The sequence below is a fragment of the Balaenoptera physalus genome, assembly GCF_965194825.1.
Source record: "Balaenoptera physalus genome assembly, chromosome: 11".
Taxonomy (NCBI): domain Eukaryota; kingdom Metazoa; phylum Chordata; class Mammalia; order Artiodactyla; family Balaenopteridae; genus Balaenoptera; species Balaenoptera physalus.
This window is the reverse complement of record NC_138896.1, coordinates 4,451,308-4,467,461: the sequence shown is the minus strand read 5'-3', so window position 1 is coordinate 4,467,461 and position 16,154 is coordinate 4,451,308. Positions and strand designations below refer to the sequence as shown.

The window sequence follows — 16,154 nt, the reverse complement described above, 5'->3', positions numbered from 1 at the left end:
ATAAATATATAACTGACATTTACACTCCCAATTCCAAAAATCAGAGGAAAAGTCTATAGATTTCGGCTTCACACCAGGGTTTGCTTCCAGGTTGGTTGTTTAGTAGCCAGGGAAATTGAGTCTTGTTTCAGCATGTGCAAAGTGGAAACAATCCTACCAACCTCATAGGAATGCTGGTATCTTTCCTCCATGCCTGTTCCCTCTGTTTCCTGCCTTTGAAGGACAAGATCTACTTTTAGAATTACAGAAGGGGGCTGTGGGTTGACCCTTCCTGAAGTAAGAGGAGAATTTTGGATTGATGATCAACTTTGTCCTTAGAACATCCCTTGCAGGCTTTGTCAGATTTGATTCCTCCCTTTTTAAAGATAAGAAAATTGAAGTGGTATTCCCTGCTTATCCCAACGTATGGAGGCTGTAGTCTTCATGGGAAGCACCTGACACAACGAAAACCAACATGAGACTCGGATGTGAAGCCTTGATCTCAGGTGCTAGTTCCTCTGTATCTAGACCTATTGATAGGCATTATCAACACAGCTTTATTATCCCAAAGTGAGTGCCGTGTGGTCTGAGATGAGATCAGAAGGGGAAAATGCTTTTAAAAAAATCTTCTTTGAAAACACGGATGTCACAAAAGATTGACTCCCAAATCTACCAGCCCCCTGTATAGCGTTTTATCTAATAAACCTTACTACCTTGCGTCTTCAGGAAAAATAGCCTTGTTTTTCAAGTTTGTGTTTAAACCAAAGTTACTCAGTGGTTTCTCTTGATTGTTTTCTTTGTGTATAGACTACCTTAATGTTACGGCTGTTCACCTGTTCAAGGAGAGATGGGACAGCAACAAAGTGGATCACCACACCGACAAATACAACAACAGCAAGCTGATTGTACGTAGAGGACAGTCTTTCTACATCCAGATCGACTTCAATCGTCCCTATAACCCTAGGAGGGACCTCTTCAGGGTGGAATATGTCATTGGTGAGTGCCATGTGCAAGCCCTATTCATGACAGTCATGATACCATGGGTCATAATGGAGGAAGGGTAAGGTATAGTTGTGTTATTTCCTGGAATCATACTTTAACAGTTGGCTGGAGCTGGGATTACATCCAACCCCTGGACCACTCTATACTCTAAGATGGGTCTGATACAATGCCAAACATCAACATATTATGTGCCTAATCAGGCAAAAATCTGGTATAAATAAAAGTGAATACAATTGGCATAAAATGTTAATGTGTACATAGAGAAAAGCATACATGGCTGATGTATGTGTAATTTAATAACGTTTTTAGAAAGCAATTTGGTATATCTGTTAATATTAGAAATACATATGAGCTTTGACCTAGCACTTCCAGTCTTAAAAATCTATACCAATGATATCTAAAATCTTAAAATCCACTTTTTAAAAGTGGGTATTATTTACTGCAGCATTGTGTATGGTGACAAATAAAACCCTAAAAGTAAACAACTCTCAATAGTGGAATGGTTGAAAATACTGTGATATATTCACATAATGGATTGTCAATTTGACCCATGCCAGATGACTTTAAGAGAGGTAGTGAGTGAGAAAACAAAATGTAGAAGGGTGTACATAAGATCTTCTATACATGTGTGTGTAAATGTACATATGCATAGATCAATACTGTGAGTTCAGAAAAGAATATGAAGCACACACACTGGTGTTGATATGGGTTCCATATTGGAAATACTGCCAAAATAAAGGCAAGAGAAGCAAAAGGAAAGGGAACCAAGCAAGAAAGGGAGAAAAAAAGGTGACCATGATATGATTATATGGAGGCATCTATGTAAAATCATTGACCTGTGGGAATAAATATAAAGAAATTAAATGTAATAAAATTAAAACTAAAAATACTTCCTTGGGAAAAAAATCTATGGCCACTGATCACTTGAGGAACATGGTTTGTGCTTACTTGAATTTACAATGCAAATTTGTATATAAATGTGGGAAAATTGGTTGAAGACAGAATAGAAGGGAGAGAGGAGAAAAGAGATCCCTGAGTCAGAATAAAAAACATCAGTGCAGTGCTTGGGTTCTACACAGAATTGTTTGTTATCCCAGTTGTGCGAAAAGAAAAGGGAAAACTAACCTACTGTTCCTGTGTGTTAGGCAAAGTGAAATAACTCTAATTTAATTTAGGGAGCAGACTCTTATTGTTAATATTTTTTAATAATGGGTACTTCAGGTGAGAGAAGAATCCACAGATAATTTTTTAAACACTATCTTAAAATATGAAAATTTATTTTTATTTCTTTCCCTAAGTTCATTTATCTTTCTTTTGTATATATGTGTGTGCATGTACATGCTTGTTTGGACTAGCTATGATTAAAATGTCCTTGACACATTTTTAGTAAAAGGATCACTCCATGCATGTGAGTAAATACCCAGAGTTTTGTTCCAACTTAATGGGAATTTTTACCTTCACCTTTATAGCCAAATATTTCAGGCAGTGAGAAGAGGACAGGGAAGCTTTGTCCCTGAACTGGACTTGTCTGAGGTCTCAGATCTTCTCCCACACCCAATCATAAAGTAACTATAATAATGAAAGTCTTAGGAAGAATAAGATGAATGTCTTAGATTGGGATTCCAGGAAACAAACTCTGAGAAGGAGATTTGTGTGGAATGAGTTTACTGGGGAGCACTCTCGGGGTCAACATCAGTGTGGGAGTGAAGGGATCAGTGTTGGGCAGAGAGCGGGGTTGAATTCCAATGAACAAAGGCTTCAGTGGATCCCATGGTGAGCTCTGGAGCTGGAGTGTATCTTTAGAATTGTCCAGTCTTGAGGCAAGGGCATGGGTCATTTATACTCTAGCATTGACGGTCATTGGCTACAAGCTACCCCCAGGGAGGGAAAAATTAGTGTAGTTGGGTCTCCATGGCTGAGGGTAAACCCATGAGAGCAGCTCAGTGAGAGCTGTGGGCCACCAGCATTCCCAGCATCGGGGCAAAGATGCCTCTGTTCTAAACACAAAAGGTCTGGGTAGCAGACCACAGAATCCACTACAGTAAGCATTTAAAGTCTTCTCTTTTTATAAAAAGACATAGTACTACTTTTGTTTCTTCAGCAAAAAGGTGGGGGAGGGGAAGCATAGCAAATTTGCCTTTGAGATAAAAATCTATGTATTTTAAAAAACAGCATATCTCACACAACTCAATGTCAAAAAAACCCCCACAATCCAATCAAAAATGGCAGAAGACTTGAATAGCCATTTTTCCAAAGAAGATATACAGATGGCCAACAGGTACATGAAAAGATGCTCAACATCCCTAGTTATTAGAGATATGCAAATCAAAACCACAATGAGGTATTATCGCACACCTGTCAGAATGGCTAACATCAAAAATCTACAAATAACAAATGTTGAAGAGGATGTGGAGAAAAGGGAACCCTCCTACACTGTTGGTGAGAGTGTAAATTGGTATAACCACTATGGAAAATAGTATGGAGTTTCCTTAAAAAAAAAAAAAAACAACCCAAAAATAGAACTACATGTGATCCAGCAATTCCACTCCTGAGTACATATCTTTAAAAAACCCCAAAGCACTAATTTGAAAAGATAAACACACCCCAGTGCTCATAGCAGGACTGTTTACAATAGCTAAGACATGGAAGCAACCCAAATGCTCATCAACAGATGATTGTATTAAGAAGATGTGGTATATACATACCATGGAATATTAGCCATAAAAGAATGAAATACTACCATTTGCAGCTACATGGGTGGACCTAGAGAATATTATGCTAGTGAAATAAATCAGACAGAGAAAGACAAATACTATATGATATCATTTATATGTAGAATCTAAAAAATAATACAAATGAATGTATATACAAAACAGAAACAGACTCACGGACGTAGGAAAAGACTTGTGGTTACCAAAGGGGAGAAAGAAGGGGGAAGAGACAAACCAGGGGTATGGGATTAACAAATACAAATTAGTATATATAAAATAGATAAGCAAACAAGGTCCTACTGTATAGCAGAGGGAATTATACCCATTATCATGTAATAACATTTAATGGAGTATAATCTGCAAAAATACTGAATCACTATGCTGTACACCTGAAACTAACACAATATTGTAGATCGACTCTACTTCAATCTTTAAAAAACGTAATTGCTCTAATGAGAAGAGGTAACTGTCGAATGTGAACTGGAAATGAAATTCAGTGCAAATGTTTGGATATGTGGGTGTACCTCAGTTTCAAGAAACCTAGAATGTGAAAAAGTGATTTAAAAAACAGAAAAGAGAATACTTTGTAAAAAAATAAAGGACACATAAAAGTCTCTTCAAATATTTATTTTAGGGTGTTTATAACACGATTAGATTTATCAACAAAGACGAGTTTACGCACTACTTTTAAAGAATGTGACTATTGAATAGAGAGACCTATCGTCATATTAAAAATATGGAGAAAATAACCACACTTATTTGCTTCCAGTCTGCATTTCTTTGTTATTGTTCTTTTGTCTTTCCCCGTGACTTTATATAAGATGAGCTGGGATGTCTTAATACCCTGGAGTTTTCTTTTGTGGCTATTCTCAGAACCTAGGGTCATGGGACTTATTTATAAGTGATTCTGCCTTCAAATCAGGCTTCTTTCTTTTTAAATATTTAAGTAAATAGCCTCTTGGGTGGTCCCAGATTTAACCATCCTACACTGGGTTCTCTGAGCAGAGAATGTGAACAAGGAGCTACTGGCTTTCCTCTGCCAGGGCCTCACTAGCTTGTGCTGCAGACGGTCTCAGCGCTTTGATAACTGCGTTCATTAGTTGCTGGCCGTGCACCGCTATCTCTGTGAGTTATGTGGGAGGTGTTAATGAATTTGAGGAGGTGGGTGTGACTGGAAAATGTGCCTGGTCCTCTGTGGGGCCTTTTCTCTCTTTCCACCCCTGAGTCTGCAGCCATGACAAATCATGGAAGGCATGGGGCAGAGCGTTAATTACAGGTTTCCTTAACCCGTAGCTGAGGCTGTGAAAACCTAGGAACAGCTTGTGGTGTTAATTTGCTGTTACTTTAGCATGGGCTCCCTACTTGTGTGATACTTCTTTGAGGCAGAGTCATTCCAAGGAAAGAATTTGCAGCTATCTTCCTTACCAGCTCTCCCCCCTCAAAACAACAGACTTCCCCTACCCAGTGAGGCCTCCAGCGTGGCTGCAGGGTTCTTGGGCAAGTTCCTTTCTCCCTGGAGTCCCATTACGGGAGCATGGGGACGTTGAGGCCAGCACTTCAGACATTCTCTTGACCTTTTTCCTCAGTCCCTCAATGGCTCCCACAGTGCCAGGTTCATATTTTTGGGTACTCAGAAAGAAGAGGGGAAGGATGGTATCAGCAAAGCCTGCCCCTCTCATCAGAAGAGCAAAGTTTTCCCAGAAGCCCCAGCAAGCTATTTATGTCTCATTTGTTACCCTTACCTGTAAGAGGAGCTGTGAAAGTAGTTTGTTTTTCCAGTCTCTTCAGAGAGGGACAAGGGGAGCTAAGCATGGATGCTGGTAGACACCCAGTGGTGTGTGCTAGAAGTCCTTTCCAGCTGTGCAAACCTGGGAGTCCAAAAGTGCAGCCCCTTCTGGGCACAATGATGGAGGTCATTCATGGGTACAGTCATCACATGCCCAAGCATTCATAGGACCACATCAACTGCATATATTCTGCATTATTAACCCCATTAAAACACTGAAATGGCCTCAAGACTTCAATATTTCTATTTCACCTATCTCTTGAGTAGTGTTTATCTAAAGCCAGCTGGGGTGTCAGACTGCTGTGTATTCAGGATGGGAGTGACATGAACGATTCTTATTTAGACGGTTTGAGACTGGAGAGAAGGTCCTCAAAGGAGAGAGGGTGAGAGCCTGGATTCAGGCAGTGGTTGTAGAGATGGAGAGGAGAGGTGGGATCTGAGAAATGTTTAGGAGAGAAAAGTCTACTGGACTTGTGATTGGTCGTCTTCATGGAGTGACTGGTAGGATAGTAGCTACAGCTCCCAGGTTGCGGCTTGTGTGCTGCTCATGACATGTGCTAGCACTCCCAGATGAGATGAGGAATGGCGGGAATTCAGGAGAGAAAAACTGAGTGTGGGAAGTGATAATGATGCTAGCGGCTCCCACTGACAACTCACTTACTGGCACAGGGTACTGAGCAGAGGTGCCACATGCTGTCCATTTAACTCTTCACGCACCCCTCTGGGCGTTGGACTGTAGTCATCTCCATCTTTTCAGTGATTAAGGAACTTACCCAAGGTCACGCCTGGAAAGTGCTAGGGCTGTAATTCGAACCCAGGCATTCTCTCCTAATCACAATGCATAGGACCTCTGCCAATGAAACAGTAGTAATAGAAATGAGATTCTATTTGATCCTGCTGAGTTTGAAGTACTTGAGGGACTTCCAGGTAAATATGTCCAATAGATGGTCCCATATAACAATCTGAAGCTTAGGGAAGAGGTTTGGGTTGGATATATGGAAATTTGGATATCATACATACATAGATGGGCAAGATCATTCAGAAAACATAAATCAAGTGAGAAGTGGACGGAGGCGTTAAATCTTGGGGAAAAACAACTTTTAGGGAGTCAGTCCAGGAGCTGATACCCCTGGGGGAGACAAAGACCACGTGATCAGATAAGCAGAAGGGCCATCAGGGAAGTGCAGTGCCACTAAATCCAAGAGAATTGGTTGTTTAAAGAGGAAATTGTTTAATCTTTTTGGAAGAGAAGAAAATTTAGATGATATCTGGAGAAGAACGTGAGTAAGAAGAGGGGTATTTTGTCTTGGGTGTCTGTTTTAGGATTGGAGGTACTTGAACTTGTATGTAGGTAGAAGGGAAGAAGCCAGTGGAGGAAGAATCCTGAAGATTCAGGAGAATGCTGGAAAAAATAGAAGCATAGCGTCAAGTAGCTTGGATGAGGGGAAGACACAGCAGAAGACTTTATCTTCTGAGGATGTTGGAAAAGACGTAGGGGGAGTGTTAGTATAGTAGGTGGAGAGATAGGAAACTGATTATCATGCCTGATGACCTCAACTTTATCAAAGACCTAGGAGGTGAGCAGGTGCTACAGGAGCTTAGGGAGGAAAAGGACCATCTCTCATATCTGAGATCATCACCCAAATACTTAAAGACTAAGTGCCCTTGTGGATTTATGTTTCAGAAAGTCCAGGTAAAATCACCATCTGTGGCTGTCACAGACACAGCACAGTTTCTCTGCTGACAAATGTCTTGCCCCAAATCATACAACTCGAAAGATGTAGAGAAATATTTCCTAGCCTATGCTCTTTCCACTATTTTATGCATTATTTTGATGAAAATGGGCTACCTGTTTCATTATTCTGAAGCAACACTGATATGGATGTCATTTCAGATTTTTGCTGCTGTGTGTTTGTGCATCGATGATCAGCGTGTTCATTCTTAAGTGCTTCTATGAAGTGACTGATAATGGCATCTAAGAATCTAGGACAGTGTTACCCAGAGTGTGCTCTCTATGAACACCTGTCATGTGTGATGTTCCTTGAAAAAAAAGTTCTGTGGTCAAATGTATTTGGGTCATGCTGTGTTTCCTGCATCTTCTTGGAGAGCTCCAACACACATTAGTATATTAAAGGCTCTGAGGGGGTACAAAGTCAAAAAAAGAATCTTCTTTAGCCTAACAGTCCCAAAATTGTTTGACTGCAAACACTACTCCACCATATTTTATTTTTATAATACCCTTTAGTAAAAGGCAGAACTCACTCTAGGAAATGCCAAACTACGGTTGCAAATTACCTTTATTCTGTAGAACACTGAGAAGAGTGGATGATGGAACTTGCATGCATTTGTAGTCAATGTGCTATGGTAACTTAGCATAATATCTGTTTTTTTCTTTTCGACACTTTTTGTGCCAACATTAAAATAACTCTATCAATTTGGCATTCATATTCAGTAACTTTTCAAAAATGATTACTTTCCTTTTTTATATTTATATATTTATTTTCCAGATTTTTATTTGGCTTCTTTTACCATGAAGCCAGTCTACTTTCCTTTTGAATGTGTTTATTGAGCTTTTATTGATAACCTTGCATGTGCAAAGCACTGCATTGGTATTAAAGTAGTAAGATATGTTTATCCTTTGCCCTCGAAGAATCTGGAGAGGATAGTCTGAACACTAGAGGTTGAGTTCAATGCCAGCCTCTTGGACAAAATGCCTGGAAAGCACCTTGGAGAGAGAGATTGACCATGCGGCTAGTTGGTAGAGACCCCTGGCAAGTGCTATTTGAGCTGGGTATCAAAGGATGAGTAGAGGTTGACCCAGTGGAATGGAAAAAAATGGGAAATGTCAGTGGAGAAGGAAAACTTGGAAGCATATTGACAATCTTCTACACCTAGATAAGAAGTTTAGATGTTATTCTATAAGTAGCCAGGAGCCTCTATGGAAGAGTTTTAAGCAGAGATTTAAAAGATCTAAGTTTTTAATTTTTAGATTACTGTGGCAGGGTAAGGAAGATAAACTGGAGGTCTGAGATTATTGTTGGGGACATAAGTAAGAGACTTGAGGGGGAAATCTTACTAATAGATGACAAGGTAAATGTGTAAGCATCATTATGAATGATTTTTCCTCTAGTAAAATTGGTGGTTTTTTTCTTTGCATAGTCAAATAAGGCTCACCTATAGTAAAGTAATGCACTTTGGTCTGAGGAAGCACAGTATGCTGTAGTGGCTGGCTCTTTGGAGTCACTTCAGGGATGACAGCTCATTTGATAAAAGGGCTGGGAGGTAGTGCAGTGGAGGGGGGAGGATTTGGAGTCAGGAAGACCCCAGTCAGCATCTTAGTTCCACCACTTAGAACAGTGGTGGTCTCACTTAACCCCCTCAGTGACTATTTTCTCACCTGAAAAAAAAGGGATTATAATACTTCAAACAGCTATTCATGGATTATAGGAGATAACATCCATGAAAGCACATTTTCATTCTCACAACAAAACTGGGAAGCGGGGGGTTAGGAATAAACCTCATTGAAAATCTGGAAACCAAAATTCACAGGGAGTGAATGACTCACCCAGGATGGTGCAGTGGAAGGGAGGTCTCCTGTCCTTGCCTCCCAACAGACCATCAGAATCTTAGCCCAGTGGCCTGTCCACCTTGGCCCTTTAAAAGAGAACAAATACATTGTCAAGTAAAAGCATAGAATTAATCCTAGTTACATTGTTTGGTGCATTAATTCATTTGTTCTGCTCTGATCTTCCTGACTCTTCCCCCCGTAAATGAAGACATTTGCTGAGGTACCAGCCTAGCCAGACTCTTCGAGCAGCTTTCTGTGGGATCAAGTTCTGCATTACTAAATATGCCCTCTGTAACTCCCCACCCCATCCTGGGTCTGAAGGGAGGGCAATGGAAGAAGACTGCCATCTCTCCCCTATAGAGCTAGCCCTTAAGGACCTTAGCACCAGCGGCCTTGGGGGAGGTTCTCCAGTGAAGGACTATTACTAAATAAGAAAAGTCTGTCAAAAAGGCCAAGAGGAGACCACTGCTCTCTGACTTTTCTCTCCTGGCAGCAAAGAAAAGATAACAATCACTGAACCTCTAAACAAAACTCTCCAGTGTCTGCAACATCCATGCTGACAGCTTAATTTAGTCAAATAGGAACCCTGACAAACCACAGACCAAGTTCTGCCCAGAATTATTTGCCCGCAGTTCTAGCTGAAGTGACAGAGGCTGTTTAGTCTCAAAGTAGGAAGGATTGCCAGGCACATTCTAGTGCCAGAGACCTACAGGGAGCCCCCTTTCCCTGCCTTGTGACCCAATCCCATCCTACAGAGCTTGAGTTTCTCAGCAAAGCTCAGCATCCTGAGGGTACCAGAGTTGTCAGTGGGTCTCATCACATGTACTGTGCTACGGGGAGCACATATAAAGGACAATGGATGTTGGAATGAGAAATCTCACAGATTCCTGACTTCCTCCCTCCTTTCTCCCTCTCTTTTTTATTCCCCTAATTTGCCTTCACCCTAGCTCCTCTCTCTGTTCTACCTCCATACTTGTGTCTCACATTAACCTCTTTCACTTACTAGAATTCATAACCTTGGCTAATTAGCATCACATAATTGAAACTGTACTCTACCAGAACTCATGATCTGAACTCAGGGACTATACAGTGTGGGCATCCTCTGGCTTTTCCACATAAATTCTAAGAAATTCTTGCAGTTTGTGAAGTTGGGGGTGACAAAGGTGGGTGAAAAAAACATTTAATGAAAATGAATGTGCCCACTGTTATCCCTTGGTCTTAAGTCTCCAGTCTGTGAAAAGAGAGAGCAACTGATTGAAATTAAAACCCACTGAAGAAAGGATGAAAGTGGACTAATTATTCATAATCTGTGCCCTCTCGTTACTCCATGAGCATGTCGTAAGAACTGATGAGGGAACAACTGGAAAACTCTTGGAACTCCTTAGTGATAGTTGCTTGCTAATAAGATCACCCAGTTACCAGACTTATTTGGAATATTGCAACTGTGTAGGAAAGCTAAATGTTTATAGTGTTCCTTAAGGAAGTATAACTTTCATAAAGCATTACTATAACAGCAGCCAGAACCAGACAGGTATTAGATGCATAAGACAGGCTATAAATCGCTGTACCTCTCTTTTACTATCCTTTTCACCTTTTCTTTCTCCTCATTATCTCAGCCCTTCTGATCTTTTCTACCCTTTCTTATAATTTCTCTTACTTCCATTTCTGTCTGTTTCTCTCCTGCTCTTGTTCTCTCTCTCATACATACATACACACTGTCCCATGGATGACATTTTGGTATTTCTCATTTAGTTAGGAGAGTAATGCAAATTACCCTCAGGAGGTAGGTACAGCAATTTTTGTATCTGCCTGTAGGTGTTTCTTCAGGCTTCAGGGAGCTGGGCTGGATGCTGTAAATGCCTTGTCACATCTCTGGCTGAAGCCTAGCTTAGCCATTTAGAGGTTCCTTTGCTGTGCTGTTGGATGTGCTTCGGGGAGTCTTGCTGTGGCTTCTTCAGGTTCCTGTCTACCTCCCTTCTATTTCCGTTACTGTGCCTTTATGATATCTAATCTCATCTCTGGTCCAGTGAATTTCTGTTGCAGAAACCTCTGCTGTGTCTGGCACTGTGTGAGATGGGGGGGATTTATGACACTATTCCTGTCTTTAAAGAGCTTACTATAGTTGGAGTGAGAAGAAGTCCACAAACAGTAAACGAATATAACTATACAGTATATAATCAAGTGCTGAACTGATACAATTATCTACCAGAAATGTGTACTAGAGGCAGGTAGTCACGATGCTGGGCAGTCAGGAGGGACCTAGGTTAGAGTTGAAAGCTAAGGTCTCGGGACAAGGCAAGTAGTCCTTGAGATGGATCCTGAGGAACTGGGAATTTTAAGAGGGATAGGAAATGTGCACCCTCCAGGCTGGGAGGAAGGCCTGCGTGGAAGTCCAAGAGCTTATTGTTCTGCTGATGTATACATATTTCTAATGACAAAGGGATCCTTAACTGAATCAAATCTCACAGCTACGTTTGGGGTTTGGGCACCACTCATTCTTGAGGCTCCTGGAGTTTTATGGAGATTGCAGTGGTGTGGGAGACCTACTCTGGCCATCCCATAAAGGATGCGCCCACCTTATAGAACAAGTCTTCACTAACTAGAATTCAGAGCTCAGGTTCTCTGCATGTGTCGGGGTGGCATCTGGATTCTCCACGCAGCAAAATCATCACGCTTCCTAAACAATCCATTTCATCATGTCAGATTAAAACACAAGCCCTGAAAAACTATCTTTTGTCAAAGATCAGAATCTCATTAACATGATCAAATGCAATTAAGTCACCATTAGTTTTCAAGAACAGTTTAAAGGGGGCTCGATAAATGGTGTAGGTCTCTGTGCTCCTGACAGATCAAGAGAGACTTGAATGATATCCACCCCCTTTATTCACCAGAAATGCCTGTGGGGAAAGTGGAGAGAAGAGATCTATTATCCCTGCTTTCCTGCTAACCTGGAGATGAGCAGATTCTCACACTTTGTGAAACCAAATATACTTAAAAAGCAAAGGCTTCAGGGGAGTAATGTGTAGACTGATAATAAGATGGGTTATAATAAAAACAAATTTTCAATCTCATTCACTCATTCATTCATTCACACGTTATGTTCACCAGCCATATGTTGATGAACATCGGATTGCCGCCTGCCAAGTCTATAGCCAGGTAGAGAGGCAAGTGTCTCTATGATGAGACGTGAAAGGTATTCCAGCAACAGCGTGTTGAATTCCTCCATTGTAGTCACTTCTCTGAATTAACACATAACATCTGAAGCTCCCCTAACAAAATGAAAATGCTCCATGAGGGTAGATAATACTACCCAACTGACCCCTGTTTGTAAATTTGCACAGCTTGGCTTTGAAAAATAACTCGCCGACACTCTGCAGAGAGCAGTATCCTAAAAAGGTGAGATGCATAGTCCAAGAACAAGTTTTGAGAGAAAAGACGAAAACCCTGGGGAGTCAGACATAGAGAGATGCAGGAGAGGAGGGTACCATGAGTTGAAAGTGAGTCGAATGAAGACGCTGAGGGTTGCGTTTATATTCAAGGCAAAAACTGAGAGCCAAAGAGGAGAAGTGCCCGGGAGTAACTGCCCAGCATCCAGTTAAGACTGGCTGCTCTGAAAAGCACGCCTCTCTAAATGTTTTACTGTGCGCATCTGCTCATTGTTAAAGGTGAAGCAATCCAAAGCTTGGTATATTTCATAGAATCACAGAACATAAACGTTAGGGTGCTGGAAGGAATCTTAGCCATCACTTTGCCCGCTCATTTTACAGATCTGGGAACTATCCATGCCCAACAGAGGGATCAAATATACTTTTGCCCAAGGCCAGCCCAGGGTCTGATGGAGCTCCATGGGTAACCCTATAATTTGTCCTCCAAACCAGGACACTTTTGAGGGGGAAGGTGACTAAATAGATGGGATGCTAGGAAAACAAGCATAAGCTGGGAAACCTTGGATATGATTGTCAAATCAGAGCTGAGGTGAGCGGAAGCTACTAGAAAGCTAGAGGAATATACAGGGGGAAAGGGAGCAATCTCATGATGCTGACAGTTGGGATAAGTGTCCAAACAGGGCACAGAAAAGCCATTTCAAGGGAAGAAAAGTAGCCAAGATCATTGGACTGAGTGGGGTGTAGTGTTGATCTAGCTTTGGAAGTGCAGACTGGGGGCAGTGAGCTCATCCAGCATAGGTGAGGTCAAGTAGAAACAGCCAGTCAAGATGAGGCGAGGCAAGGGAAGAAGAACCTGCCTCAGGAAACGGAGCCGGCACAGAGCTGGAAGCGGGCCCCAGCGAGCCATCAGGGGCACAGGATAGGCACCTTTGCGCCTCCTCGCTGCAGGAGCGAAGAGATGCAAGCTACCCGAGGGGACCGAGCAAGAAGGTGACCACCTTTGCCCTCCAGCAGACAAGAGCTAAGCTTCTCTCCTGATCTCCGGTTTGGGGGCTGTGCAGGGTATTGCTACAGTACTCTGTAACCCTTCAGGGTTCTGGGTAGGGGTGGCAGCCTTGAATTAGCTGGATGTTCAATCAGATCACCTGGGAGAGGACTAGGACTCGACAGGGTGGGCACTGAAAGAAACTTGGGACAAATAGGGGAATAAATAGGCCAGAGTCCCATCAGGGTGGCTTGACCAGCATGGAAACCAGGTGTGTGATCATTCTCAGTGTGAGCAGTTTAGACATAGAAGGTAGTTACAATTATAATCTACCTTATGCTTATGGGGGAACTGAGGCAGTGGTCTGCCAAATGTATCAAGAATTTTGCATTACCCACTGAGTGGCTCAGAAACCCTTATGCTGGGACTTCCTCTGGGCTTATGGCACCAAACATCTCCACACTGCACCCCATAAAAAAAGCCTTTGACAACTCATCCAGGGAACTGGTCTTAGCTAACAGCTAATGGCAAGAGTCTAATAAATCCACTCTTGCTTAAATTTTAATATCTGATAAGACATTGTACTTCCTCTCACCTCTATATTTACTCACTATGAAAATAATTCCCGAACATCTCAAATGAATAAATTGCCATAGTTGACTTCCATTCATTTCATCAGCTTGGAGAGGGGGATGGGTTCCTGTCTTCAGTTCCCATTCAGTGGACCCTCTATCCTTCCAAGACTTTTTAAGATCCCAGGTCCAGCATCAGGTCAGGAATATTAGGACCAGTCAGTAATCAGGATCTGAATTCCACTGAGTCCTCCTTGAGGGAAGAGACCAGGTATGAGGGGCTGGGTTAAGGTATAGTCTGGGCAGGACAACTGAAAGGCCTTTAGTAAGGGAGAGGGGATGGAGAAGAGGGATGAGACATTGCTATGGATTGAATGTTTTGGTCCCCAAATTCACAAGTGTTGGTATTTGGACGTGGCACCTTTGGGGAATAATTAGGTTTAGACGAGGTCATGAGGGTATGGCCCCATGATGGGATTTGTATACTTTTAAGAGGAGGAAGAGAGACCAGAGCTCTCTCTCTCCCCCCACCACATGAGAACACAGCAGGAAAACTTGATCTTGGACTTCCCAGCCTCCAGAACTGTGAGAAATGAACGTCTGTTATTTAAGCCACCCGGTCAGTGGTATTTTACTAAAGCAGCCCCCGCAGACTAAAACAGACATCGTAAAATAAGGATCTTTGGGGCCTGAGATGTTCGGTAGTCCAGCAGTTAAATGAAGTGTGTGCAGCACTTCTCACTATGGTGTGACCTGGGGAGAAACACACGTGCTGGATTTTTTTGGAAAGCAGTCGTCAGCACAATGTTATCAACTCTTCCAGTGAAGGTGTCATGCTTTCCATTTGGTCTTGCAAGAACTAATGCTATTTCAAGTCCTGTTTCCTTGACTGGGAAAACAAAAAGACAAAATAGCTTTCCCTCTCAGCCCCATAACTGGCTCCCAAAGGGACAAGCCACGTTAGAGATCCAACATCTCAAAGTTAGGTTGACGTATATGCTATTTTCACTGGAAAATTAGTGCACAGGGTAGAGAAGAGCCCTTGGTATTCTGAAGCAATTAACTAGACAAAAACAGTGTTTTTCTGGCTAAAATGATAGAAGGGAAGCAGTGGAGACAGCTAGGGTGACATTTTCCATCAAACAACTTTTTTTATTTGTGCAACATATTTCCAAGAGATAGAAAATGACACACTGTCTCCATTACTTCCTTTCCGTCGTCTCAATCTTTTCTAACTTTCATATTTGTGAAACAAATTGCTTTAAACATGTCAAAGACACTTGAGTGGATTGTTAGCCAAATTTTAAAAATAAAGATGATTCACAAAGACAGTACTTGTGTTTATAACCATCATGATAAAATTTCAAGAAAAAAAATCACAGATAATTTAGGGCACAAGTACAAGGTAATCATCTTCAGAAGTTAGAAAGAACTCTCCTTTTGCTCTCTGTCTCATTTCCCCTAGATTTGTATGGCACAGTGAACCTGACCTTGCAGGAGCTCAGCCATCCCTGCTTCAATGATTTACTAAGTAGCGGCCCCCATATTGATTTCTTCAGCCTTGGATCCCGTTTCCATTACTATGCAAGGAGTTGAGCTCCTCCTTGACATTTTGCTCCTCATCAGTCCTATATTCTCTTAGAGCTGATGCTTCTTGAAGGATGAGCCTAGAGAGATAGGATGTTGCCTAGTGTAGGGCAACCCGGAGGCTCCCTTCACCACGTATTTTTGAAGAGTCGATGTAGGTGTTCCAAAGAGAAGAAGCTCAAAAAGTACTGCTCATCTTAAGAAACTTAAAGACCTACATCACTGATGGTTTAAAAAAAAAAAAAGAAAAGAAAAAGGAGAAAACTATGCTCCAATATAAAATAAAAATTTTTTAAAAAGCCAAAAAATAAAAAATTTTTAAAAAGGAGAACATGGATATACAAGATAATTGTACAAACAATGGCTACCAATGTTGTTCTGTTGTTTAAAACTTTTTTTAAAAAATTTGAAACAAACTCCACTTTACAGAAAATTTACGAGTGGTACCAAGAACCTCGGTTTTTCTTCCAGAACCACTAGAGAGCTGTCAACCCGATGTCCCATCATCACTGAATACTTTAAATACTTCAGTGTGTATTTCCTGTGAGCAAAGACTTTCTCCTGTATAACCACCAAAA

At 41.5% G+C, this 16,154-nt stretch overlaps 1 protein-coding gene across 2 annotated transcripts in view; it reads left to right on the top strand.

Annotated features, from left to right (window-relative positions):
• Positions 1-16,154, top strand: part of F13A1 (coagulation factor XIII A chain) — a 180,964-nt gene that overhangs the window by 12,781 nt on the left and 152,029 nt on the right. For both annotated transcript variants that reach the window (XM_082413293.1, XM_082413292.1), the window contains exon 3: positions 787-975. In XM_082413293.1, coding sequence (XP_082269419.1) covers positions 787-975 — 189 coding nt within the window. The remainder of the gene's footprint in view (positions 1-786; positions 976-16,154) is intronic.